This window comes from Rana temporaria, chromosome 2 (genome assembly GCF_905171775.1).
Source record: "Rana temporaria chromosome 2, aRanTem1.1, whole genome shotgun sequence".
Classification (NCBI taxonomy): domain Eukaryota; kingdom Metazoa; phylum Chordata; class Amphibia; order Anura; family Ranidae; genus Rana; species Rana temporaria.
This window is the reverse complement of record NC_053490.1, coordinates 351508953-351536390: the sequence shown is the minus strand read 5'-3', so window position 1 is coordinate 351536390 and position 27438 is coordinate 351508953. Positions and strand designations below refer to the sequence as shown.

Here is a 27438-nt window from a genome sequence, read left to right as displayed (position 1 = left end):
AAATATATATATTGTTTATATATATTTTTTATTTATTTTTTTCTTTTTATTAAAGGGGCCAGAGGTCCCCAGGGCCCCCGGATGGCTACACCCCTTTTTTTATAAATATTTTTCTTTATTTCTTTCTTTATTTCTTTTTTTGTAAAGGGCCCCCCCTTCTAAATTCGCGGCAGCCCCCCCTGCTTCTCAATTTCAGGCGGCAGAACCTGAAGCTGTGTAAATGGCCCCATAATTCCTGATCCCTGCCGCCCGTTAAGCCCCTGTGCTGCCCACAAATCAGGCTGAAAATCATCAGCGGCACGCAGCCAGTGACAGTACTGCTTCCCTTCCCAGTGTTTTAAAATGTACAGCACCCCTGGCTTCCCTTTAGACGTGCACTTCTCCCTTCCTGCCACTGGGTGCTGCTTGTATATAAAAGTGAATTAGAATGTGATTTTATAACATCCCCAGTTTGCTCTTCCCGAGGCTGACTTCTTCATGTCCTGCTCTTCAAGGTATGTCACTGTTTGCTAATCTATATTGTAAATATTAGTTTTCTGTAGAGTGTGCCCAAAGTCTTTATCATTTTTAATTAGTTTTTTTAATAATTATTATTAATTTTTAATAATTATTATAAGTTTTAAAAAGTTCCTCTATTTTAAACATTGCATGGCATGGGGGTCACAGCACCGTCTGTCCATTCTGCTTTAGCACCATGGGACCCCATGCCATGCCATGTGTAAAATAGAGGAACTCTTTAAATCACAGACCAGACCTGCAGTCCAGGCTGAGTAAGGCCTCAGAGCACATGGCATTACTGTCTGTATTTAACTGCTTGATGGGCTTATTTTGGGCCTGGCCTGTATGTGTTTTGGCGGCCCACATTTGCACAGGCACAGCAGCCCATTCATTTGAATGGGCCGCCATGCCTGCGTTTCCTGCAAAGAAAAGCGCATGCCTCATGTAATAGGCTGCGCACACGGCACACCTATGCCCATCAAGCACTGAAATACAGCACTGTCTGTCCATTCTGCTGTGACTTATCTGCAGTTCCCGCACTGTCAAACTTGCTGCATCTTTAGACGTTTTAAAAACACAGTGCGTTTGTGTGTGCAAGAACTGCAGGTAAGTAGCATGGTGCAAAAGCAGAATGGATTTCAAGGCAACTGTATTTTTAAAATGCTGAATGCACCTTTTTTCTGCAGGAAACAAAGGCATGGCAGCCCATTCAAATCAATGGGCTGCTGTGCCTGCACAAATGAGGGCCGCCAAAACACATACATGTGAACCAGCCAGGCCCAAAATAAGCTGGAGGGGGGCCCAAAAAAATGTTTGCCCAGGGCCCAAACCATATTGAAGACGGCCCTGCTCCCTACATTTCTCAGATTTAGCCCATACGGAAGCAAAACATAAAACAAATTCTATTTTTTCTGAGGGTAATAAGAATGGGAAGTTGTTGGCGAGATTGGTGGCGGCGGATAATCAGATAATGAACATCCCGGCTATTAGGGATAGGAATCTGGTTAGCGACCCCTCTGAGGTACTGTCAGTGTTTCAGGACTACTTTGCTGAACTTTATGCCCCTGTGCCGAGTTATGACACCGGTGCATTTGATGCCCTCCCGAGGTCGTCAGATGGTGACCGGTTGGCCTTGGATGATAAAATTACTAATAAAGAGATAGTGGCGGCCATTTTTGATTTTCCTCCTTCTAAAGCTCCAGGACCAGATGGTTTCCCGACGGACTTTTATAAAAGCTATGCCAAAGAGCCCCTAGACTTAACGCACTTTTGGCTCAGGGTCTGTAATTAAATAGACTCCCTGCCTCCATGCTGGATGCGTACATGGTTCTGTTGCTTAAACCAGGTAAGGACCATCTGGATTGTTCTGCTTATATGCCTATTGCTCTCCTGAATATAGATCTAAACATTTTAACAAAGGTCTTGGCTAATAGGCTTGTCGGGGTGATCTTCTCTCTGGTCGATATTGATCAGATGGGGTTCATACCTGGGAAGTCTACGGACACTAATTTAAGGAGGCTGTTTTACACATCTGCAGCTCCCTGGGCAGGATGCTGGTACCAGAATCATTGTGTCGATCAACATTGAGAAGGCCTTCGACTCGATTGATTGGGGGTATATGCTCCAGGTGCTGGAGAGGATGGGGTTTGGTCGGGTTTTTAGGCAGTGGATTACTTTGCTGTATAGCACTCCCAGGGTGGCAATTAGGCAGGGCCAGCCTATCTCTCCCTTCTTTCCGGTGGGCCAGGGTACTAGACAGGGGTGCCCTCTATCCCCTCTTTTCGCACTTATGATGGAACCCCTTTCACATTGTTATACAATGCTTAATTATAGCTATGACTAAGCATTGTATAACAATGTGAAACGCGTCAGCTATATTATCCCACCGTTTGCTGTTTCTCTGTTTGTGCAGTGTTTTTTTACTGGATTAAAGGCTTTTATTGTTTTTTACATTTATCGGAGTGCGGCTGTCCATACCTTTTTGCTTCCATTTATGCTTCGTGCATTGCCTGCACCCATTGGATCTCTCTGAGTTCAGACTCACCACCAAAGTGCACTCATCTGGAGTGGCGGTTTCTTTCCCCTGCTATTAGAGTGGGCACTATTCGGGAATGTCTGGCATTATATGTTGATAACATGCTATTGTTTCTTGAGGACCCTGGGCCCTCACTTCAGGCGGCCCTGAGGATCCTGAATGATTTTACTACTTTTTCGGGCCTGAAGGTGAATTGGGGCAAATCCTCCATTTTACCCTTGGATGCCAGGGAGGGGGCTGATCCATCTATGCCCTGTTGGCTTTTTTTAAGCTAAAGGCACAGGCCTGGCAAAAACTCCCGCTGTCGCTCATAGGAAGAATAAACCTACTGAAGATGAAAATTCTTCCAGTCATTTTGTACTTCTTGTGGCACACTCCAGTGAGGGTTCCTAACTCCTTTTTCAAACAGCTAGATGGCATTACTAGTTAATTTTTATGGGCCCCCAAGTTACCACATATAGGACTTAAGGTGCTACAGGAGCCCTGGGGGCATGGGGGGCTGGCTTTGCCTGACTGGAGGAAGTACCATCTTGGCGGGCAGCTGATGTTTGCACGCAGATGGTTGACCTCTGATGCTGGGGATTCTGCCACGGTGGTAGAGGCGGCCCACTTGGGATCGTATGAGACCCTTCGCTTAGCTATCCACAGAGGAACCGGGTCAGATCTGCCACTGACATTGTCCATGCGGGAGACTGTTAGGGCATGGGAGGAGGCGGTGGGACTAGCTTGCCCCAGTTACTTGGGTTTCTCGCCACAGACTCCGCTGTGGGAGAACCCCAAGTTGCCTCATTTTTGCTCTTTCCTGGACCCAATGGGGTGAGTTAAAATTCTTAAGGACATAACCAGAGATGGTGTGCTGCTAACTTTTGATCAACTCAAGGTGGGATCACCCTTTTCAGCATTTGGTATCCGCTAGGAATAGGCTGATACACTTTAAATTTTTTCACCCCTGCGAGGCTTTCAGTTCTGTACATGTCTGTCTCCTCAGAATGTTGGAGATGCTCTTTTTCGCCGGCTGATGCAAAGCATATCTTCTGGGAGTGCCCACAGATAACGGTATTCTGGGGGGAGGTGGCCTCTTGCATAGAAAACATCTTACAGGTGCCCGTTCCCTTGTCAGTCCAGGTGTGTCTTTTGGGTCTGGTGGAGGGGGTGCTCCCCTCCAGGGCCCTCAGGACGCTGTTAAATATTTTGTTCTTTTATGGGAGGAAGGCCATTCTACTTAAATGAAAGTCACCTGCTTCCCCAAGCATAGCTTTCTGGAAGGGGCTTGTGAATTCCATGATGCCCTACTACAAGGCGACATAACTCTCCAGGGGGTGTGAGAAGAAGTTTGACAGGGTATGGTATAATTCTCATACTACTGTGGGCTAGGTTGGTCGGCTGGCTGTCTAGCCTGAGATAAACTGCAGACCACTGGACCTGACCTGAAGGGCCTGCGGGCTTTACCCTGATATGTTGGGGGGGCACTCATGCTTACTGGTCAGTTCCCTGGTTGAAATGTCCGGTCTGCTAGGATTAGACTTCCATTAATGTTATAGTTTTTGAAGTCACAACTGCCTATTATGGATAGCGGTAGCGTGTACCTATTTACTTTCTTGGTGTTTATCTGTGGGAGGTGGTGAACTGAGTTTTGGGTTGTTGGGGGGAGGGAGGGGGGTGGGTTGCTGGTTTAGTAAGAGCAGTCAGATACCTATGTTAGGTAGATTGCCTATGTTGTTGGCAATGTTGGTCAAGGAGGGGGCCTGGCGTTTTGCCATGGCACTCTCTTTTTTCAATGTTTGTATGTCTTTTTTTAAATATTTAAATGAAAATTTTTTTTTTAAAAAGGTGAAAAAACACAAACCTTTACAGCCCCTTTAAAGCTCTGTAGCGTTTCATTTTTGCTTACAATGTTCGGTAGTACCGATTTGAAGAGACCATTGAAAACAAAAAAGGAACATTCAACAGCTTGCAGCAGCCTCTAAGACATGGGTCTTCAAACTACGGCCCTCCAGTTGTTCAGGAACTACAATTCCCATCATGCCTAGTCATGTCTATGAATGTCAGTGTGCTACAATGCCTCATGGGATGTGTAGTTCTACAACAGCTGGATGTCCATAGTTTGAGGATCCCTGCTCTAAGACAAGAGTTACTTTCAACTTACATTGCACTGGGAATTGAAAGAGTCACCTTAATGTCCATGCATTACATGAAAGGAAGCCAATACCCCTATATGGGCTAAGCTTAGTCAAAACATAAAAATGTAAATGTTTTAATGAGTACTGTAAATGTTGCACCTGTTATAAATGTATACCAATTGTTCATTATTCTTGTCTTAAGGGGTTATAAGCTCTACTTGCTAATTAGATAACATGGTGGTCTGTTGCAAAACACACATCTTTTTTTTTTTTTTGTGTTAATTGATACAAATCAAAAGTTCATACTCTAAATGTCTAAAGTGAGATCACATAGTCACCAAAGCTAAACCAGATATAACTACATTATCATAAAACATCTTACAAGAATTATAACATAATAAACAATATTAAGCCATTATTGAATGATAAGGAGTAATCAAATAACAATCTTCACAGACTAGTACAAAATGGTTATGCTGAATTGGCTGAAACATGCAAGGGAAAGTTAAAACTAAACCAATGAAAAAAAGTGTAGTTCTTTACAATAATTTGTTAAATTATAGAACAGTTTTCAAGATTAAGCGATTACATTTCTCTTACACATCTAACTTTATGCCATATTACTACTTAAAGCACACTTTCAGATTTTTTTCAAAATATAAAAGTCAAATATATACACTTTTTATTAATGGCTATTTTGGCCATATTTTACTCATGGGTTAGCAAATGGGTATGGACTGGACTGGTTGAAACTGAAAACTTAGGATACTTAGGATACTTAGGATACTTAGGATACTGACTGGATCAGTGGTTAACAAATTTATTAAGTAGAAATATGTATTTAAATAAGTACTAAGTTTAGGTAGGGTTTTGAAGTCTCTAAATTGCAGCATAGACTGCAATTACTGCCAAAAATACGTTGTCAGCATTCTAAAAGATATAAAAGCAGGTCAAGCTAAAAGTTAATAATTGAACTTGGTAAACATTTGAATGCGTGAAATGCAAAAATGTATAAACAGAAACAAACCAAAATAAATGTTGTCAGTTTATCTATTACACAAATCTCTTAGAAGAGGATTGTGGATCAGCATATGTTATTCTAGCAGAATAAAGGATATTCATCCAATCAAATAAAACATCAAGTCTCCAAAAATAATGGTGCTGGTTTAATTTTAGACCTCGCTGAATGCGAATGAAGGAGGATTCGTTAACCCATTCATTAACAATCTATGCAGATTTTCAAGGTTTAGCTGTCTATCATTTCTGACAATTCCATTAGAAGATCATCCTCATCTTTGCTGGGATCCAGATCAATTTCATCATCTAGTTTACCATCTGAGATATCCCAGATCAGTTCATCAAAGTCGTCTTCTGTGAGAATTGAAGGCTTTCCCAGTAAAGCAATACTTGCTCTTCGTGACTTTACAACAGTCGGCGCTGTACCCGAATGTCCAGGATCTAATGCGGGAACCTGAAAACTAAAGCATAAAAAGTCCTTCAGTTGGGGGATAGGCAACGTGAAAAACAATTTTTTTTTGTTATCAAATGCAAGTTTCTTTTTAAAGTGAATGTAAAAAAAGATCACTTTAAAATGAAACTTGCCTTAGACAAAAAAGTGAATTTTTATGTTTTAAAACACAAATACAAATTTCCATTTTTTTTGGGCTTTATATTGCACATGAATATCCAAATAACAGACAAAAACAGACATTTCTCTACCAAGTAAAAAAGGAAAAATGTACTTTACCTTATTTAACCCCTAACTATTTCTACTACCCCCAACCCCCACCTCTCGCTATTCCAATCTCCCCACCCGCCTTCAACCTCATAGTTGCATAGTTAGTAAGGTTGAAAAAAGACACAAGTCCATCAAGTTCAACTCCACAAAATTCCTTCCTGATTCCCAATGAGGCAATCGGATATTCCCCGGATCAACTTTACCTATAAATATCAGTACCCAGTTATATTATGTACATTTAGAAAAGTATCCAGGCCTTTCCTAAAGCACTTTACTGAGCTGGTCAGAACCACCTTTGCAGGGAGTCTATTCCACAAATTTTCACAGCTCTTACCTTTCCGTATTAACCTCACTTCATAATCTTAATTTCACCATATTTCTTTAACTTAATTTTTTTCCACGCTTCCCACCTCTCCAGGAACCCCTCTTCGTATCTTCATAGCAATGTCTTAGATATTCCATATTACATATCTCTTCTATTTTATCAAACCATTCGCCTATCTTTGGGCTCTATACTTCTTTCCAATTTTTCGGAATCAAACTTTTTGCGGCATTGATCATGTGTATTATCATTGAGTTTTTATATCTGAATCGGAATATCTACTCCATGAAATAAACATGTCCAAGGTTCCTCTGGTAGGGCTATCTTGGTAATCTCTTGGATATGACTTAATACTTCCTTCCAATAGTTCACTATCTTGGGGAATCCCCACCATATGTGGGCCATAGTTCCAACCTGACCACACCTCTGACAGCACTTCATTGTCTGCCCCATTTGGTACTTTCCTAGTGTGTCGGGGGTTCTATACCACATAGATATACATTTTGTAGTTCATTTCCATCATCTTATTGTTTACGGTTTCATGTACAAGTTTCAAGATTTGTCCCACTTCTTGGTTGCTTCCACATTTCCCCAATTCCTTTCCTCTCCCAGTTTTTTTATAAATGATGGCACTTCCACCTCCTCCACCTCTCTCAGAATTGTATATATTCGGGATATATTCCCTCAAGTTTTTTCATAGGCGCTCAAATTATGTTAAATTCTCTCCTCCTCTTAACGGCTGGGGGAGCACCTCTACAAAATGCCTGAGCTGGAAGTACCACCACTCATTTATATCCATCAGATCTTTTTTATTTTTAATACTTGTAAAGTGCATATTTTCCCCCCTTGCATTATATACCGTAATTGTACATTTTATTTTTTTGTCAAATTCCCTCCCATTAAATTTTTTCCAGGTGCAAAATACTTATTTTCCTTTAGTGATATCAGTGGTGAGTTATATTTCCATTTATTTTTCTTATGCACATTAGCCCAAATTTTAAATACTATGGGGCAGATCCACAAAAGGATTACGCCGGCGTATCTATTGATACGCCAGCGTAATTTTAAATTTCCCACGTCGTATCTTTGTTTTGTATCCACAAAACAAGATACGACGGCATCTGGGATCGATCCGACAGGCGTATGTCTTAATACGCTGTTGGATCTTAGATGCAAATTTTCGGCGGCCGCTAGGTGACGTTTCCGTCAAAATCTGCGTTGAGTATGCAAATGAGCTATTCACGGCGATCCACGAACGTACGTCCGGCGCATTTTTTTTTACGCCGTTTTCGTTCGGCTTTTTCCGGCGTATAGTTAAAGCTGCTGTTATGAGGCGTACTCAATGTTAAGTATGGCCGTCATTCCCGCATACAATTTTGAAATTTTTACATTGTTTACGTAAGTCATTCGCGAATAGGGATTTGTGTAGAATGACGTCACCGTCGGAAGCATTGGCTTTTTCCGGGTTAATTTCGAGCATGCGCACTGGGATACCCCCACAGACGGCGCACGCGCAGTTCCAAAAAAACGTTGTTTACGTCGGGTCACGACGTATTAACATAAAACACGCCCCCATTACATCGATTTGAATTCCGCGCCCTTACGCCGCCGTAACTTACGGCGCAAATTCTTTGTGGTTTCTAAATAAAAAAAATAAGTTGCGGCAGTGTAGTGTATCTTAGATGCGCTGCGCCCGGCGGAAGATTACGCGCAGGTACGTGGATCTGCCCCTGTCTGTGTAAGTGTATGTGTATGTGTATTAACCCCCAGTGATCTATATTGTGGAGGTGTCCATATGTCCCTTCCCAATTGTGTATTGGCCATCGCGTGTTCTATGTCAGTGGTCCCCAACCTTTTTGGCACCGGGGACCGGCTGCATGGAGGAAAATTTTCCAAGGCCCGGTTGGGGGGAGGTTGGGGATGGCATGCGGGGGGTAAGCGATTTTTCGCGGGCAATTTGTCAGCGCATTATTTCTATTTATTACATTGTAGTAAAAAATAAAGTTAAACCCACCATAATGTTGAATCAGTGGGAGCTTTGAGTGTGTCACTTGCCATGCTGCCTGCCACCAGATGCGGACTGTAACTTGCCACGCTGCCTGCCACCAGATGTGGATTGTCACTTGCCACGCTGCCTGCCACCAGATGCGGATTGTCACTTGCCATGCTGCCTGCCACCAGATGTGGTAAGGCCCCAACAGATGAAGCTAGTGTCCCCACTAGGCCCTGCTCACACTCACCCTGTCACTGGTAGTGTTGTCATACTCTGGGCTCCCCCATTAACAGTACTGTCATCTGCCCCTATTTATATCATAACCCCACATTACAGTCCTCAGTCCCCCCCACACATTACAGTCCTCAGCCTTCCCCCCCACACATTACAGTCCTCAGTTCCGTCCCCCACACATTACAGTCCTCAGTTCCGTCCCCCACACATTACAGTCCTCAGTTCCGTCCCCCACACATTACAGTCCTCGGTTCCGTCCCCCACACATTACAGTCCTCGGTTCCGTCCCCCACACATTACAGTCCTCGGTTCCGTCCCCCACACATTACAGTCCTCGGTTCCGTCCCCCACACATTACAGTACTCGGTTCCGTCCCCCACACATTACAGTCCTCGTTTCCGTCCCCCACACATTACAGTCCTCGTTTCCGTCCCCCACACATTACAGTCCTCGGTTCCGTCCCCCACACATTACAGTCCTCGGTTCCGTCCCCCACACATTACAGTCCTCGTTTCCGTCCCCCACACATTACAGTCCTCGTTTCCGTCCCCCACACATTACAGTCCTCGGTTCCGTCCCCCACACATTACAGTCCTCGGTTCCGTCCCCCACACATTACAGTCCTCGGTTCCGTCCCCCACACATTACAGTCCTCGGTTCCGTCCCCCACACATTACAGTCCTCGGTTCCACCCCCCACACATTACAGTCCTCGGTTCCACCCCCCACACATTACAGTCCTCGGTTCCACCCCCCACACATTACAGTCCTCGGTTCCACCCCCCACACATTACAGTCCTCGGTTCCACCCCCCACACTTAGGGACAGATCGGAGGGAGGCACAGCATGAGGAGAAAAGTTGCAGGGAGGGATGGAGGGCCGAGGTAACAAACAGGTGATTGGCTGCTAGGATGAAGGACAGTCCTAGCAGCCAATCGCCTGTTTGATAACCTCGGGCAGCTCCGCCCTCCACCCAGAATTGTTACGCCTCCCGCTGTCGGCTCTATGAGCGACGCAGGAGGAAGAAAAGTCTCCTTGCGGTCCGAATGGCAGAGTGCCGCGGTCAGCATGTAGGGCTCTCTCATGCCGCCTGCTCGCGGCCCGGCTGCAGAAGTGCCGCGGCCCGGTAGTGGGCCGCGGACCGGGGGTTGGGGAACACTGTTCTATGTTGACCCATCTTTTTTCGTTTGATATTTTCACCCATTCTACCACCCGTGTTAACAATACTGCCTTGTAGTATTTTTGAAAATCGGGTACACTCAATCCCCCTTGTTTTTTTTTCTTTCTGCAGTGTCGTCAGTGCTATTCAAGGTTTCCTATTGCGCCATATTAATTTTATTATTAGTGTTTTTAGTACTCTAAAATATGCGGGGGGTATATATATGGGGAGCATCTGAAACTTGTACATGATCTTTGGCAGTATTATCATCTTTAAAGCGTTAATCCTACCTGTCCATGAAAGAGGACGTACTTCTATTCTCTTTAATTTCTTCCAAAAGTGTGATATAATTTGCTTGATATAATTTCTTTGGTGAGGCCGTTAATCTAATCCCCAAATATTTTATTTCCGTCTCTCTCCATGGAAATGGGAATTATTCTTGTAAAATTTTTGCTGTTTTGTTGTCATATTAATATTTTATATTTCCGATTTTATTCGGATTGATCTTAAAATTGGAAAGTTCTCGGTTTTCTTTTAGTACTCTTAAAAGTTTGGGCATTGTAATACGGGGGTTAGATATATAAAATAATATATCATCTGCGAATGCAGCCAGCTTATGCTCTTCTCCTACCCTAAAGCCCCCTATATCCGCCCCCCCCGTACCATCGCCAGTAATTGTTCCAGCGCTAACACAAACAGCAGTGGTGACAGGGGGCATCCCTGTTGCGTTCCATTTTTCATCTTAAAGGGGGATCATAATATTCCATTAACTCTTACCATGGCCCCAGGCCCTGTATATAATGTCTGTATCCCTTGCATCATTCTAGGGCCTATTCCCATGCTCTCCAATGTATTCATCATGAATCCCCAGTCTACCCTGTTGAATGCTTTTTCAGCATTTATTGAAAAGAGTAGACCAGGGACCCTTCCCTCTCTAATTTTCTGGAGAAGTATGAGTGTTCTCACTCCACTCTCTACTGGGAACAAACCCAACTTGGTCCGGGTGGACCAGCTCTGTCATAAACTCTTTTATTCTCTTTGCTAAGATTTTTGCGAATAGTTTTGTATCAGCGTTCAGGAGTGATATCGGTCTATAATTAGAGCATTTGGTGTTATCTTTCTTTTGCAATAATTGTGATTGATGCTAGCAGGGCTTCCTTACTCATCTCATATCTCACTCCCTAACTGGTATACCTATTTATGACTTTTTCCTTCTTTTTTATTCTTTCTCGTTTCCTTCGGCCGCCCAACGCGATCAGGATCCCCCTTTATGTAGGCTTTGTGTGCCTCCCATAGAATATTATCTGCCGTCTCGCTGGTTAAGTTGGTACTAAAATAGTGTTTCAATTCTTTTTTCACTAGCTCCTCTCCTTGCTTATCTAGTAACTCTTAATTTTTTATTTTTTTTAATTGTTTTTATTAAGGTATTTTCAATGTTGTTGAGATACAAAACAGGGCCATAGGGGCATAACCCGGCCAATCATTGCACGTAGCAACGAGCACAAAAAGTAACAAAATAAAAGAACAGACATAACAGTTAACCTCACACCATAACACTAGGCATGTCTAACTAAACACTACCTAAACACCTCTCAGGTTGCACACATCAACATCAGGAATACAAAAGGAGCTATTGCATCTTGCAGAACCTCTTCCCGATCCTCAGTAACTGACTTGAAAGCTACAGGGGCCCTTGGGAGTAAGTATGGTCATCACATTATCTATGCTTCACCTCCTGTTACTAAATCAGAATATGGGTCTCAACTCCAAGTGTTACAGGTGGATACCAATGCAGTCTTTCTGAGCTACTCCCCAGGGGGCTGATCGTCTGTTGTGGATTCCGAGTCTGTCCACAGGTGCCAGACTTTTTCATATTTTTTGGGGCATCCTCGGGACAGATACGTCGCTTTGTATAGGGGTATAGTTGCATTAACCATCTGCTTCCATGCGTTCAACGTGGGAGGGGTGGCTGACTTCCACTTCAAGACTATGGCTTTCCTTGCGTAAAAAAGGATACCTATGAGGGTGCGTGTTGCTTTGGCAAGTGCCAATTGCTCCACCAGGCCGAGGATGCAGACACTAAGTGTTAGGGGAATAGGGATGGTAGTTAGGCCATGAATAAATTGAGTCACTTCCCTCCAATAGTCCCCAATCTGAGGGCAATCCCAAAATATGTGCACAAAGTCTGCTGGGATACCAGAGCATCTCCAGCAGCTGGCCGACAGGGTCGGGTATATGCGATGGAGACGCTGGGGCGTATAGTAGATCCTATGGAGGATCTTGAATTGGATCAATTTGTCCCTAGTGGCAACCAGCTGCTGGAATGGGTAGTTCCACATATCTTCCAATCCTACCTGAATGGATGGCAGGAGTGCTCGATAATTTTGGGATAGTGGCTTGGAGAGATCGACCTCAGCCAGGAGAATCTCCAAGCCATCAAGTTCCAGCCAAAGAAAGACAAAAGAGAGAAGCGCCTCTGAGTATGCTGCTTTTAATTTAAAACATAAAAATATATCCAGCACTTACATCATAGTGGTATGGTGCAGTCGTGGAAGCTGGCGTGCATCTGTAGCAGACAGTCCGCAAAGCGTGAGAGCTGGGCAGCCGGAGAGAGCCGGGGAGAGAGACGGCTAAGTCCTAGTTGTTGTGCCGCTGCTAGGCAATGGATTCATCAGCTGTTGCGTGACGTCAGGTCGGACGGAGGCTGAGGGGGACCACAACGCGTTTCAGAGCCTGCGCACGGAAAAGACCAGCGCGCTCCTTTTTCAAGTGTAATGAATGGAAGACAGGGCTCATATTTTAAACAGTCATGTGATCAGTGCCGACCAATGGGCGTACAAGGATAACGAGGATAACGAGCAAATGGAAATAAATGGAATTGCTTGGTTGAAACTGACAGCGGGACAAAAATTATATATATATATACTTAAAATGGGAAAGTATAATCTAAAGAGGGTGAATATTAAGTGATTATCTATATATGTATAGTCAAAGTAGCTATATATACATATAGTGGGGGAAGCATGATTAAAAAGTGAAGGCAACGTATTACAAGCATTGGACACTAGAGGGCCACCAGAGTAAGAATATATAGACGGTGCCTCAGTTTAAAGTTATATTATAATGGGAATGCTTATAAGGGGCGTTGCTTCGGGTAGTGGCAATAAAACCCGCAAAGCTATGATGAGGCAAATATAAACATAACATGAAATTGAATGTAAATATAAATAAGAATTGATCATATCAAAAAATAAAATAAATAATAAAATACAATACAAGGACAAGTAGGAACAATCATTGAGCATATCAGGCCCAAATGTAAATGGAAACTGATACGTAATAGAGTTTAGGGGGATATGGGGGGGGGGGGGAAGAAAAACGCGCGTGTATGTAGGGCTGCATACATAAACACACATATGCATGCATCCACATATACGTGTAGATATGTAATAACACAGTAAAGTTAAAATGTAAAGAATATGTATATTTGGATATTTAAAGAATGGCATTAACATCTAATTCTTCGTTGAGGCCGAGAGGAGAGAGACAATCAAGAGTAAATATCCAGAAAGTCTCGCGTTCGCACAGTCTGGAAAAACGCTCAGCCTCAGAGAGGCCCCTAGGTATGGATTCAATGACCCATACCCGTAGGCCCTCCGTAGATTGGTCGTGATGCTCCAGGAAATGGCGAGGCACACTGTGTTCGTCACATCCAGCCTCAACGAAGCGTCGGTGTGCACCAAAACGCTGTCTCAAAGGATTGATGGTGCGACCAACATAAAGTAGTTTACAGGGGCATGTAATACAGTACACCACATAGTCGCTGGAACAATTGTGGAAATTGTCCAGCGAGTATGATTTACCTCTATGAAAGAAATCTTTTTGGCCGTGGGTGACGAATGGACAGGTTTTGCACCTGGGTTTGTTGCACCTGTACATCCCTTTAAGTGGGATCAGACAGGTGGAATCTAACGGTTTAAGACTTTTTAACCTACTGGGTGCTATCTTATTTTTAAGGGTAGGAGCCCTTCTGTACGTGACTTTAGGTTTATCACACAAGGTAGTAGCTAAATGGGGGTCTTGTTTAAGTATGTTCCAATGTTTTGAAAGAATTTGTTCCATTTTTTTGTATTGTCCATGGAAACCGGTGATAAAACGCACAGCAGGTTTTTCAGGTGATTTAACAGTTTTGGGTTTTTTTTCCGGGGAGAAAGATGTTGTAAGCATGATCTATTAATGGTTCGGGGTACCCTTTTTCAAGGAATTTTTGTTTTAAATGAGCACTTTGGAGAATATAGTCGCTATCTTTGGTACAGTTTTGGCGTAATCGGCAGAATTGGCCTTTGGGTATGTTTTTAACCCATAATGGGTGGTGACAACTATCATAATGCAGGTAAGAATTTCCTGCAGTAGGTTTAGTGTAGTTGCGGACGAATATGTTGTTATGTTCGTGACATAGTTCTAGGTCAAGAAAGGCCAGAGATTCCTGATTCCACACGAAAGAGAAAGAGAGTCCTAACTGATTGGCATTACAGTGATCGACAAAACTATTCACCAGACTGGAGGGACCATCCCAGATGATTACAATGTCGTCGATGTATCGGCCGTAAAATATGATGTGTCTTGAAAAAGGGTTGTCTTTCCATATGGCTAGGTTCTCCCAAAGACCCATGGTCAGGTTGGCATAGGAAGGGGCAAAATTTGCCCCCATTGCTGTCCCATGGGTCTGTAGGTAGAAGTCGCCTTCAAAATGGAAATAATTATGATTAAGGCAAAAGGAGGTAGCCTCTAAAATGAAGGCCATCTGTTTTGAATTAAGCAAGGGGTCAGAGAATAAGAATTCCTGTATCGCACGAAGGCCAATGTTATGGGGAATGGAAGTGTATAAGGAATTGACATCCAAAGACAACCAGGAGTAATTCTCCTGCCAAGCATAAGGGGACAAGAGTTCCATGAGATGTATAGAATCACGTATGTACGATGGGAGTTTCTGAGCTAGGGGCTGCAGGAAAGAATCTATGTATAATGAAAAAACACTGGTTACACTGTTCATAGAAGCAACAATAGGCCTACCGGGTGGATGTGATGAATCCTTATGTACCTTTGGTAGATGGTAAAAATATGGGGTGCTATAGAAGTCTTTTCGTAGAAAAGCTGCTTCTTTCTTGTCAATGACTAGGTCAGCTGTGGCTTGTGAGATGAGAGTGTCGGCTTCCTCACGAAAAAGGGGGAGGGGATCAATTGTTAGTTTTTTGTAAGTGTTAGTATCGGCTAGTAATCTCAAGACTTCAAGTACATAGGACTGTCTGTCCTGGATTACGATGCCTCCACCCTTATCAGCTGGTTTGATTATGAGGTCAGGATTGTTGAGGAAACGTTTGAGGGACGCTCTCTCTCCTGATTTAAGGTTAAAATTATGGTGTTTGTTAAGGAGGGCTGACTGTTGGCATAACTGTTGGAATTCAGCAAACACTACTCTATAGAATGATTCTAGATACGGTCCCTTAGATTTTGTTGGGAAAAATAGTGATTTGGGTTTGAGGGATGTATGTATAATCGGTGGTGAAGTAACCAGGTGTTGAGTGAGTAAATGAAAGTCAAGCTCAGAGTTAAACTCGCCAACGTCTACGAGCAATGGGCTCATGTGGGACGTTTCATGAAGAGAAAGATTTAAAGTGGTCTCATTGGAGATGGAGATAGGTGAAGACTCTTTCGATAACAAAGTATCCTTAAGGGATTGTATATGGTAAAATCTCTTGAGGGTAAGATTCCTAATAAATTTATTAAGATCTTTAAATAATTGAAATGGATTGGGTTGGATGGTAGGGGAGAAAGTTAGTCCCCTACTCAATAGTGCGGAATCTTCAGGAGACAATATGTAAGAGGACAAGTTAAATAACTTTATAGTTTTTGCTGTTTGGCACTCAGGGTGATGTTTTCTACGTCCTCCCCTGCATCCTCGTCTATGTGTTTTCTTTTTAGCCGGTGTTTGGAGTGGGGACCCTTTTCTAAAAAAGGCGAGAATGACAACGAGGTGGAGTATGATGGTATTTCATCTCTATTAAAGTCGCCTAAGATTAAGTCGAATGGGGTAGGTAGGGGAACATCTGGAGCAACAAAACTAGTACCTATATTGGAGATATTAGAAGAGGAACTAGATGCAATACCGAGATTGGTGGTGCATGGTACAACGGTATCGGTGGAGGAAATATTAGGTGTTAAAATTACAGGGGACACTGTTTCACCAAGTATAGGAATAGAAGTGGAGGTAGACGGAGATGCTATAGGTTGAATTGATGGCCTATTTCTCTGTCTATGTATAGGTTGGGCCCTTTGGGGTAACGGGCGGGCTCTACAAGGTGTAGTGGAAATACTGTGCACAGGTATATCTGTGTGTTTTAAAGCTACACCCTGAGCGCTGTACTCCATCCATTTTTTTCTGTTTCTCCTTGAAGTCTTGTATAGCTGCTAGGTTTGATTGCCCGACTTTCATCTTACTAGTAATTATTTTCCAGTCGTCATGCCCAGTTGATGACTATTTTATACATAGATACAACCCTTCACCCTTTGATATTTTAGTACATTGCTTATTATTTTAACAGCATCTCTGTGCCTTTGCTGACCAAAAATTTTCTAGCTGTCCATAATTTTAGATTTATTATCCCAAACCCCAGTCCTTAATATATACATTATATTCTGACCAGATGGAACTAATTAACGAAATAGAATACCATAAATATGATGTCTTAGATACCCTATATACTAGTTTGCCCTCTGACCTTTTTTGTGACTCCTCTAAACTTTCTCGCCCTGATAGATACTCCCTCTGTGGTAAATTCAAAAAATTAGAAAGACTCATCAATTCCACTAACACACAATGGTGGGATGAGTTTTTCCTCAAAAAATATCTAGAATATAAAATCTCTCCCAGAGGCTTGAGAATTCTCAAGACCTGTTCCTTTTTAGATGTCTCCCACAATGCAGAGTGGGAAGGAATAGCTGAGTTCTGCACTAATAAATTAATAGGAGTACTCATCAGTCAAAGACACATTAAATATGATGAGTTAGTACATCACACACAGATGGTTTCGTTAGAAATTACATCACTTCAACAAAAGCTTCCACCAACTTGGCTGGAGACCCTGAAAAAGAACACCAAAACTCACGAGAACTTTCTCATTAAAACTAAATTGGGTAAATTCCATAGGGATTTGGATGATTATCGTCAAAATAAGATCTTCTCATGGAAGAACAATTCCCCTATACCAGCTCTTATGTCCATTTTACCGTATTCTAAAATAATTCCACGTGTAGCTTTAAAACACACAGATATACCTGTGCACAGTATTTCCACTACACCTTGTAGAGCCCGCCCGTTACCCCAAAGGGCCCAACCTATACATAGACAGAGAAATAGGCCATCAATTCAACCTATAGCATCTCCGTCTACCTCCACTTCTATTCCTATACTTGGTGAAACAGTGTCCCCTGTAATTTTAACACCTAATATTTCCTCCACCGATACCGTTGTACCATGCACCACCAATCTCGGTATTGCATCTAGTTCCTCTTCTAATATCTCCAATATAGGTACTAGTTTTGTTGCTCCAGATGTTCCCCTACCTACCCCATTCGACTTAATCTTAGGCGACTTTAATAGAGATGAAATACCATCATACTCCACCTCGTTGTCATTCTCGCCTTTTTTAGAAAAGGGTCCCCACTCCAAACACCGGCTAAAAAGAAAACACATAGACGAGGATGCAGGGGAGGACGTAGAAAACATCACCCTGAGTGCCAAACAGCAAAAACTATAAAGTTATTTAACTTGTCCTCTTACATATTGTCTCCTGAAGATTCCGCACTATTGAGTAGGGGACTAACTTTCTCCCCTACCATCCAACCCAATCCATTTCAATTATTTAAAGATCTTAATAAATTTATTAGGAATCTTACCCTCAAGAGATTTTACCATATACAATCCCTTAAGGATACTTTGTTATCGAAAGAGTCTTCACCTATCTCCATCTCCAATGAGACCACTTTAAATCTTTCTCTTCATGAAACGTCCCACATGAGCCCATTGCTCGTAGACGTTGGCGAGTTTAACTCTGAGCTTGACTTTCATTTACTCACTCAACACCTGGTTACTTCACCACCGATTATACATACATCCCTCAAACCCAAATCACTATTTTTCCCAACAAAATCTAAGGGACCGTATCTAGAATCATTCTATAGAGTAGTGTTTGCTGAATTCCAACAGTTATGCCAACAGTCAGCCCTCCTTAACAAACACCATAATTTTAACCTTAAATCAGGAGAGAGAGCGTCCCTCAAACGTTTCCTCAACAATCCTGACCTCATAATCAAACCAGCTGATAAGGGTGGAGGCATCGTAATCCAGGACAGACAGTCCTATGTACTTGAAGCCTTGAGATTACTAGCCGATACTAACACTTACAAAAAACTAACAATTGATCCCCTCCCCCTTTTTCGTGAGGAAGCCGACACTCTCATCTCACAAGCCACAGCTGACCTAGTCATTGACAAGAAAGAAGCAGCTTTTCTACGAAAAGACTTCTATAGCACCCCATATTTTTACCATCTACCAAAGGTACATAAGGATTCATCACATCCACCCGGTAGGCCTATTGTTGCTTCTATGAACAGTGTAACCAGTGGTTTTTCATTATACATAGATTCTTTCCTGCAGCCCCTAGCTCAGAAACTCCCATCGTACATACGTGATTCTATACATCTCATGGAACTCTTGTCCCCTTATGCTTGGCAGGAGAATTACTCCTGGTTGTCTTTGGATGTCAATTCCTTATACACTTCCATTCCCCATAACATTGGCCTTCGTGCGATACAGGAATTCTTATTCTCTGACCCCTTGCTTAATTCAAAACAGATGGCCTTCATTTTAGAGGCTACCTCCTTTTGCCTTAATCATAATTATTTCCATTTTGAAGGCGACTTCTACCTACAGACCCATGGGACAGCAATGGGGGCAAATTTTGCCCCTTCCTATGCCAACCTGACCATGGGTCTTTGGGAGAACCTAGCCATATGGAAAGACAACCCTTTTTCAAGACACATCATATTTTACGGCCGATACATCGACGACATTGTAATCATCTGGGATGGTCCCTCCAGTCTGGTGAATAGTTTTGTCGATCACTGTAATGCCAATCAGTTAGGACTCTCTTTCTCTTTCGTGTGGAATCAGGAATCTCTGGCCTTTCTTGACCTAGAACTATGTCACGAACATAACAACATATTCGTCCGCAACTACACTAAACCTACTGCAGGAAATTCTTACCTGCATTATGATAGTTGTCACCACCCATTATGGGTTAAAAACATACCCAAAGGCCAATTCTGCCGATTACGCCAAAACTGTACCAAAGATAGCGACTATATTCTCCAAAGTGCTCATTTAAAACAAAAATTCCTTGAAAAAGGGTACCCCGAACCATTAATAGATCATGCTTACAACATCTTTCTCCCCGGAAAAAAACCCAAAACTGTTAAATCACCTGAAAAACCTGCTGTGCGTTTTATCACCGGTTTCCATGGACAATACAAAAAAATGGAACAAATTCTTTCAAAACATTGGAACATACTTAAACAAGACCCCCATTTAGCTACTACCTTGTGTGATAAACCTAAAGTCACGTACAGAAGGGCTCCTACCCTTAAAAATAAGATAGCACCCAGTAGGTTAAAAAGTCTTAAACCGTTAGATTCCACCTGTCTGATCCCACTTAAAGGGATGTACAGGTGCAACAAACCCAGGTGCAAAACCTGTCCATTCGTCACCCACGGCCAAAAAGATTTCTTTCATAGAGGTAAATCATACTCGCTGGACAATTTCCACAATTGTTCCAGCGACTATGTGGTGTACTGTATTACATGCCCCTGTAAACTACTTTATGTTGGTCGCACCATCAATCCTTTGAGACAGCGTTTTGGTGCACACCGACGCTTCGTTGAGGCTGGATGTGACGAACACAGTGTGCCTCGCCATTTCCTGGAGCATCACGACCAATCTACGGAGGGCCTACGGGTATGGGTCATTGAATCCATACCTAGGGGCCTCTCTGAGGCTGAGCGTTTTTCCAGACTGTGCGAACGCGAGACTTTCTGGATATTTACTCTTGATTGTCTCTCTCCTCTCGGCCTCAACGAAGAATTAGATGTTAATGCCATTCTTTAAATATCCAAATATACATATTCTTTACATTTTAACTTTACTGTGTTATTACATATCTACACGTATATGTGGATGCATGCATATGTGTGTTTATGTATGCAGCCCTACATACACGCGCGTTTTTCTTTCCCCCCCCCCCCCATATCCCCCTAAACTCTATTACGTATCAGTTTCCATTTACATTTGGGCCTGATATGCTCAATGATTGTTCCTACTTGTCCTTGTATTGTATTTTATTATTTATTTTATTTTTTGATATGATCAATTCTTATTTATATTTACATTCAATTTCATGTTATGTTTATATTTGCCTCATCATAGCTTTGCGGGTTTTATTGCCACTACCCGAAGCAACGCCCCTTATAAGCATTCCCATTATAATATAACTTTAAACTGAGGCACCGTCTATATATTCTTACTCTGGTGGCCCTCTAGTGTCCAATGCTTGTAATACGTTGCCTTCACTTTTTAATCATGCTTCCCCCACTATATGTATATATAGCTACTTTGACTATACATATATAGATAATCACTTAATATTCACCCTCTTTAGATTATACTTTCCCATTTTAAGTATATATATATATAATTTTTGTCCCGCTGTCAGTTTCAACCAAGAAATTCCATTTATTTCCATTTGCTCGTTATCCTTGTACGCCCATTGGTCGGCACTGATCACATGACTGTTTAAAATATGAGCCCTGTCTTCCATTCATTACACTTGAAAAAGGAGCGCGCTGGTCTTTTCCGTGCGCAGGCTCTGAAACGCGTTGTGGTCCCCCTCAGCCTCCGTCCGACCTGACGTCACGCAACAGCTGATGAATCCATTGCCTAGCAGCGGCACAACAACTAGGACTTAGCCGTCTCTCTCCCCGGCTCTCTCCGGCTGCCCAGCTCTCACGCTTTGCGGACTGTCTGCTACAGATGCACGCCAGCTTCCACGACTGCACCATACCACTATGATGTAAGTGCTGGATATATTTTTATGTTTTAAATTAAAAGCAGCATACTCAGAGGCGCTTCTCTCTTTTGTCTTTCTCTTGTATACACCGAGCTGGCTTCGCTCCCGGATAGCAGCCCTGAACTACTGCCTTCAACCACATCAGTTCCTCATTTTCATCAATCACAGCCTCTTTAGGCATTTTTGCTGGGACTGAACCTATCATGGATTTTTGAATATGAACAGTCATACTGTATATCCCCAATGTGTTTTGTGATTTTTATCTTAAACTAATCGATCCTTTTAATCAATTTTATTATCATTATTTTTATTAATTTTTAACCCTTTAGTTGATTGTTTTGTGCAAACACCCTGAGCGCTGTACTCCATCCATTTTTTTAAGTTCCAGCCAAAGCTGGGGTGACCTGAACTGTGAATTAAAGGCGTGGCGGAGTTGCAGGAACCCAAAGAAGAAAAAGTTCGGAAGCTGAAATTTATTTTTAAGCCTGTCGAATGTAAATAGCCCCAACTTGTCACATATATCCCCTAGATACCTGATGCCCCTGCCGGCCCACAAACCCGGGTCCTGCAGAGAGTGGAACTCCCGCAGCCTGGGGTTACACCAGAGTGGCGTATTGGGGGACCATCTGGCCTTCGTCAAGTTAGGTTTGATCACTACCAGGTACCATGCCTTTATAATCGCTTTCATAGCCGTTGTCAAAATTACTGGAGAACCCCCCAAACCCCTATAGAGGGCATTGCGGAGGGCCTCAAAGGATCCCAAGTGAGCTGCCTCCAGAATGACTGACGCATTAGTATCGTCCGATACCAGCCAGTTGTGCGCATGAGTGAGCATTGCCGCTAAGTAGTAGGTGTAAAAGTCAGGGCAGGCAAGTCCCCCCTGTGTCCACAGCCTACGCAGAATCTTCTTACTGAAACTGGCCAGTCGTGATTGCCACAAGAAGGAGGTCACCGAGGAGTCTAGCTGCTGGAAGAAAGATTTTGGTATCCAGACCGGAGAGTGCCGTAAGATATACAACAAGAACGGTAAGAGCTTCATTTTAATTAAATTAATTCTCCCTATAAGATAATGGGAGGTTCGACCAAGCCTTCAGTTTTAATTTGCACCACTGCAGCGCCGGGGACAAGTTGAGCTTATAAAAATCCTGGGTATTGGAAGAGATGTTAATCCCTACGTATCTAATAGTGTCAGCCCATTGCAGAGGGCAAGATGGATCTCTCAGTCTCCCTGCCCCACCCCAGGGTCAATGGGCAGGATGAGCGATTTGCTCCAGTTGCTTCGGAGGCCAGAAAGGTCCGTAAAACTGTCCAGGAGCCGAAGTGCCCCAGCTAGCGAGGGACCAGGGTCCCTAAGAAAGAGGATTAAATCATCTGCGTACAATGCCAATTTCTCGACCACCGAACCCACCTGTATGCCGGACACCTCACTTGACCTCCGCAAGGCCTCCGCCAGGGGCTCCATCACCAGGGCAAACAACGCAGGGGACAAAGGACACCCCTGCCTCGTCCCCCTCCGAATCGGGAAGGAGGGCGAGAGCCTGCCATTTAGTTTAATACGGGCCGTAGGGGCTCTGTATAATAGACCAATCCATTTCTGGAAAGTGGGGCCGAAGCCAAAACTCTCCAGAACCTGCATCATATAGGACCATCTAACTGTGTCGAAAGCTTTTTCGATGTCAAGGCAAACCAATACCCGGGAGGCATTCTCCTCGGGTGGGAGTTGGAGATGGGTAAAGACACGTCTAAGATTTATGTCCGTGGACTTACCGGGCATGAAGCCGGTCTGATCTATGTTGACTAGGGACGGCAAAACCTTCATGATTCTGTTGGCTAGTACTTTAGTGAGTATTTTGAGGTCATAGTTCAGCAACGATATGGGTCTATAAGATGAGCAGCAGATGGGATCCTTCCCGGGTTTGGGCAACAACACTATATGGGCTTGATACATACTATCCGGATTCGAGGCAATCTGAAAATAATTGAGTGAGTTTAGGGACCAATAGAGTAGCATGTGTTTTATACCAGTCCCCGGGCAGACCATCCGGGCCCGGAGATTTGTTGTTAGGTAAGGAGTAGATTGCCTCCTCTATTTCCTGACACAACAGGGGTTTGTCTAGCGCAGCCCTGTCCTCCTCAGAAAGGAGAGGCAAGGTGATTCCCCCTAGTTCTTCCAGCCCGGCACCAGCCGAGCCAGGGAAAGGGTCATCATACAGGTTGCTATAGAAGAGATGGAATTCCCTCAGTATACCTTCGGGATCAGTAACTTGGCTACCAGTGGAAGAATGAACTCTAGGGATTACTGTCTGAAGCGTGGGCTCAGCCACCAAGTTGGCTAGTAGCTTGCCATTCTTGTCCCCCGACTCAAAAAGCTTGGCAACCAGCTTTCGCGTATCAGAGTGTACCAATGATGTGTAGTGAAGCTTCAACTCTCTTCTCGCCTGAGCTAGTGTAGAATAGTTTTCGGGTGTGGGATGCCCCGAAAAGAGTTCCAGTGACATCCCCTTCACTCTGTTCCAATTGGGTGGTGTGGGACGCAAAGCCAGCCCTCACTGCTTTAATAGAGGAGATATATTCACCTCTGGCATGAGCCTTGCCCGCCTCCCAGACCACATCAAGGGAAGCAGACCCCTCATTTGTCGCCCAGTATTCTGTTAGCCTGGGCTCCACCAACTCCTGAATTTGAGGATTCTCTATCCAATGAGACGCCAGCCTCCAACATCCCGGCTCGCGGGAAGTACCCAGAGTCAGGCCCAGCTCTAGCGGTGAGTGGTCTGAGAGACCGGCCGGGAGATAAGAGACCGCCCCAACATGAGACAGGGCAGAAACCGACCCAAACATCAAGCCAATGCGAGACCCAGATCTATGTGACGCCGAGACACATGAGTACGTCCTATCCTCCGGATGCTTCCACCGCCAGATCTCCTGGAGACCAAAAGTGTCCACCCAAAGGGCCAAATCAGGAGAGGCAGGTCTGAGGGGATTAGTAGTATCCATGTTATGATCTAGGATAGAGTTAAAGTCCCCTCCAACTATAGTATTTTGTACCTGGAGGGGGGCTATTTTCGTGAGGACGGTGTACAGAATAGCTGAATCAAACGGAGGAGGGACATACACATTGATTATCGCCCAGCGTTGTGCATACAGTTCAATAATGAGGATGAGGTACCTACCCCCTGGATCAAGGAAGACCTGCTCGATTGAGTAGGGGAGCGACTTGTTCAGCAGGATAGTCACACCCCTTGCGTAGGAGGAGTAAGTGGCATGAAACCCCTGCTTAACCCATGCCCGCTTGAGTGCTAGGATCTTACTGCCCGTCAGGTGAGTTTCTTGGAGAAACAGAATATGAGGTTTATGAGACTGTAAATATTTAAACAATAACGATCGTTTTACCTTGTCGTTTAGACCCCTAATATTCCAAGATAACAACTTTAACTCTAATAGAGAAGTGAAATAACAGTAGGAGCATTACTGACACCCATTGGTGTTCTTACCAAGGGCCCACTGCAGATGTAGACCAAGCGATGCAACCGTCCATGAGTTCCGAAGAAAAAAGAGGTGAACAGTAGAGACAAACAGGATGAAGGTCACATAGTTCAGCAAGGTAAATGGTGTGGAACCCGAGCAGGTGTGAAAACTACTGCCTGGCATAACCCCAACTATCACCAAGACAGCTTCTTACCCTAAACTTACTAACAGAGATTGCCTACTGGAGGCTCAAAGTTCCTGGGTCAGTCCCAGCGTGAGTTCAACCTGTAGGCAAACGTGGTGGAGGTTGTGTCCCCTCACGATGAGGGGGACCGGGCACTCCGGAATGGTGATATATTCCCTCCCAGATATGGGAATACTCCAGGTAGAGTCAGGGAACGGACGCGGGGTCCTCCACTCCTAGAAAACAACAAAGCAAAACAAAACTGGGGGGGGGGGATCAAGTGCGGTTCACGTGTAAAGGTGCGCCTGGGGGTAACTCCGGCCTCATATAAGGATCAAATTCGGGCATAGCAAACCAGGATGCAAAAGAAAGAAGAAAAAAAAGACAAAAAATAAAAAAGGAGGGGGAGGAAAAACGTGTGGATCCAGCGGAGTAGTGAGAAGGCGCCTTCATTGCAAGGTGGTCAGCCAGACATCAGCATCCGATGGAGTATCAAAGAAGCGAACTGAACCACCGTGTTGGACACGCAGGCGGCTGGGGTAGAGCATGCTGTATTTGATATCCTTCTCCCTGAGGCGCCTGCGGACATCAGTGAAGGTCTTCCTCTTCCTCTGTAGCTCGGCCGAGAAATCTGGGAAAAGAAGAACTGAGGTGTTGCCATATTTGAGTGTGGAGTGTTTGCGGGCCTCAGAGAGAATCTTATCTCTGTCTCGGAAGTTGAGGAAGCGGACTAAGAAAGGCCTGGGGATATTTCCGGGGATGGCTTGGCCCGTGGGCACCCAATGGGCCCTCTCGACGAACGTAAGTAGGAGGAACATCAGTAAAGCCCAGGAGATTCTTGAAAAACTCCTCTGCGAACACCGCTGGATGGTCCCCCTCCTCTCCCTCAGGCAGACCGAGGACTCTGACGTTGTTGCGCCACAGCCTGTTCTCTGCATCGTCCGATTTTGCGACAAGAGACTGAACCGTGCGTTGGAGCTCAGCAATGAAGGCGGCATGGGTAGCCGTAAGGTCTTCAGTAACCGATACTCTGGATTCAGTTTCGGACATTTTCCCTCTTATCTGGTCCAGGTCATTCCTTATGAAGTTACACTCCTCGGCGAGGTGGTCGATGCGCACCAGTAGCGAAGTCCTGCTCTGCTCGATCGCAGCCAGGATAGTAGCAGTGCTGTCCTGAGATGATGGGGGCATCCCCTCTGTCGCTGGGGCCTCAGTGGAGTCCATTTTCAGGTCGGCCAGCAAAGCCTGTATACGCCCAATCAGAATAAGGGCCCGTTTGCAGGGAAGAGGGCGGCGACACCTGTAGCGACGTGTTGGGCTTAGCGGCTCTGGAGTTCCCCTTCCCTTTTTTTGGGGGGGGACATTTGATAGGTCGCCAGGAGGGACACCAAAGGAGGATAGGTAGTCGTGCCCAAAGGAGCTTCCAGGAGACAGCAGGAGACTACCCAAGCTGGCCGCCAGCAAGTCACACCACAGGAGATTACCAGGCACAGGGCACTCAGCAGCAGGCACGTAGTTAGCAGGATAGTGGGGAGATAAGGCCTGAGGTGTGGGGATGGAAGGGGCCCAGGATAAGAGGTAGGCATGTGGCAGAGAGCTGTAAACTCCAGGATGTTACTGCTGGCACATATAGGCAGTCTCTGGCAGTACACTAGGCCGCAGCAATGCTATGCAGTGGTGGCAGGGCGGGTGGGCAGCAATGCTATGCAGTGGTGGCAGGGCGGGTGGGCAGGCATAGAGGATCCGGGGACCAGAAGTTCGGCTGGTCCCCGCCGCGGCTCTATCCCGAGGGAAGACAACTTAGGAAAGTGCGGTGCTTTGCAGGCCTCACCGGGCCGGATCATTCCGATGCCGCAACGGATGTCCCCAATGGCCAAATAAGCCTCCGGACCGTAGCAAGCAGGCGGATGGGTACCCAGGAGATAGTGGATGGCTCTCCCTACCTCCAAACAGGCCGAGTCTCGGGAGACACACGCAGGCAAGATGGCGGCGGCAGCAGGAGGACGAAGCTGAGCAGGGCAGGCGATCACCGGCGGCTCCACTACAAAATGCTGGCCCAGGACACTGCAGGGGGTTGAGGGAGACTTCTTACAGCTCACTGTAGAAAAGAGGATTCTCCCTATCGCTTATTTCTGAGGATTACATTTTTTGGCTCCATACCAAGCAATACAAGTCTTCCAGACCTTATGATAGATCAAGCACTACCCCCGGGAGGAGCTGCTGGTTTGTTTTGGGTGTCACATTTACCTCGTGGCTCTTTCCGAATTTCTAGGGGTGAATGGTGCATATAGCAGTAGTAAAGGAATGTCCGCAACAAGTGTCTTTTCTGTGCTCTTTATTACCCAGCCGGGTAAAAACAATGAACCGTTGATGAAAGGATAGAGTTTGAAAGAAGGAGAACAGCAGATTCAGGTGCAGTATTTGGAACAGTCCTGCATATGTAACACTTTCCGTACCACTCCTGCCTGAGTGGGCTTAGCGTACCTGGACAGGCCTCTCTCACTGACCTGG

General features: G+C 44.5%; 1 protein-coding gene across 1 annotated transcript in view; it reads right to left on the bottom strand.

Moving 5' to 3' along the window:
• Positions 1–4763: 4763 nt before the first annotated feature.
• Positions 4764–27438, bottom strand: part of ZC3H11A (zinc finger CCCH-type containing 11A) — an 810109-nt gene continuing 787434 nt past the window's right edge. The window contains exon 16 of the mRNA XM_040337594.1: positions 4764–6131. Within this exon, the coding sequence (XP_040193528.1) occupies positions 5900–6131 (232 nt within the window). The 3' untranslated portion in view covers positions 4764–5899. The remainder of the gene's footprint in view (positions 6132–27438) is intronic.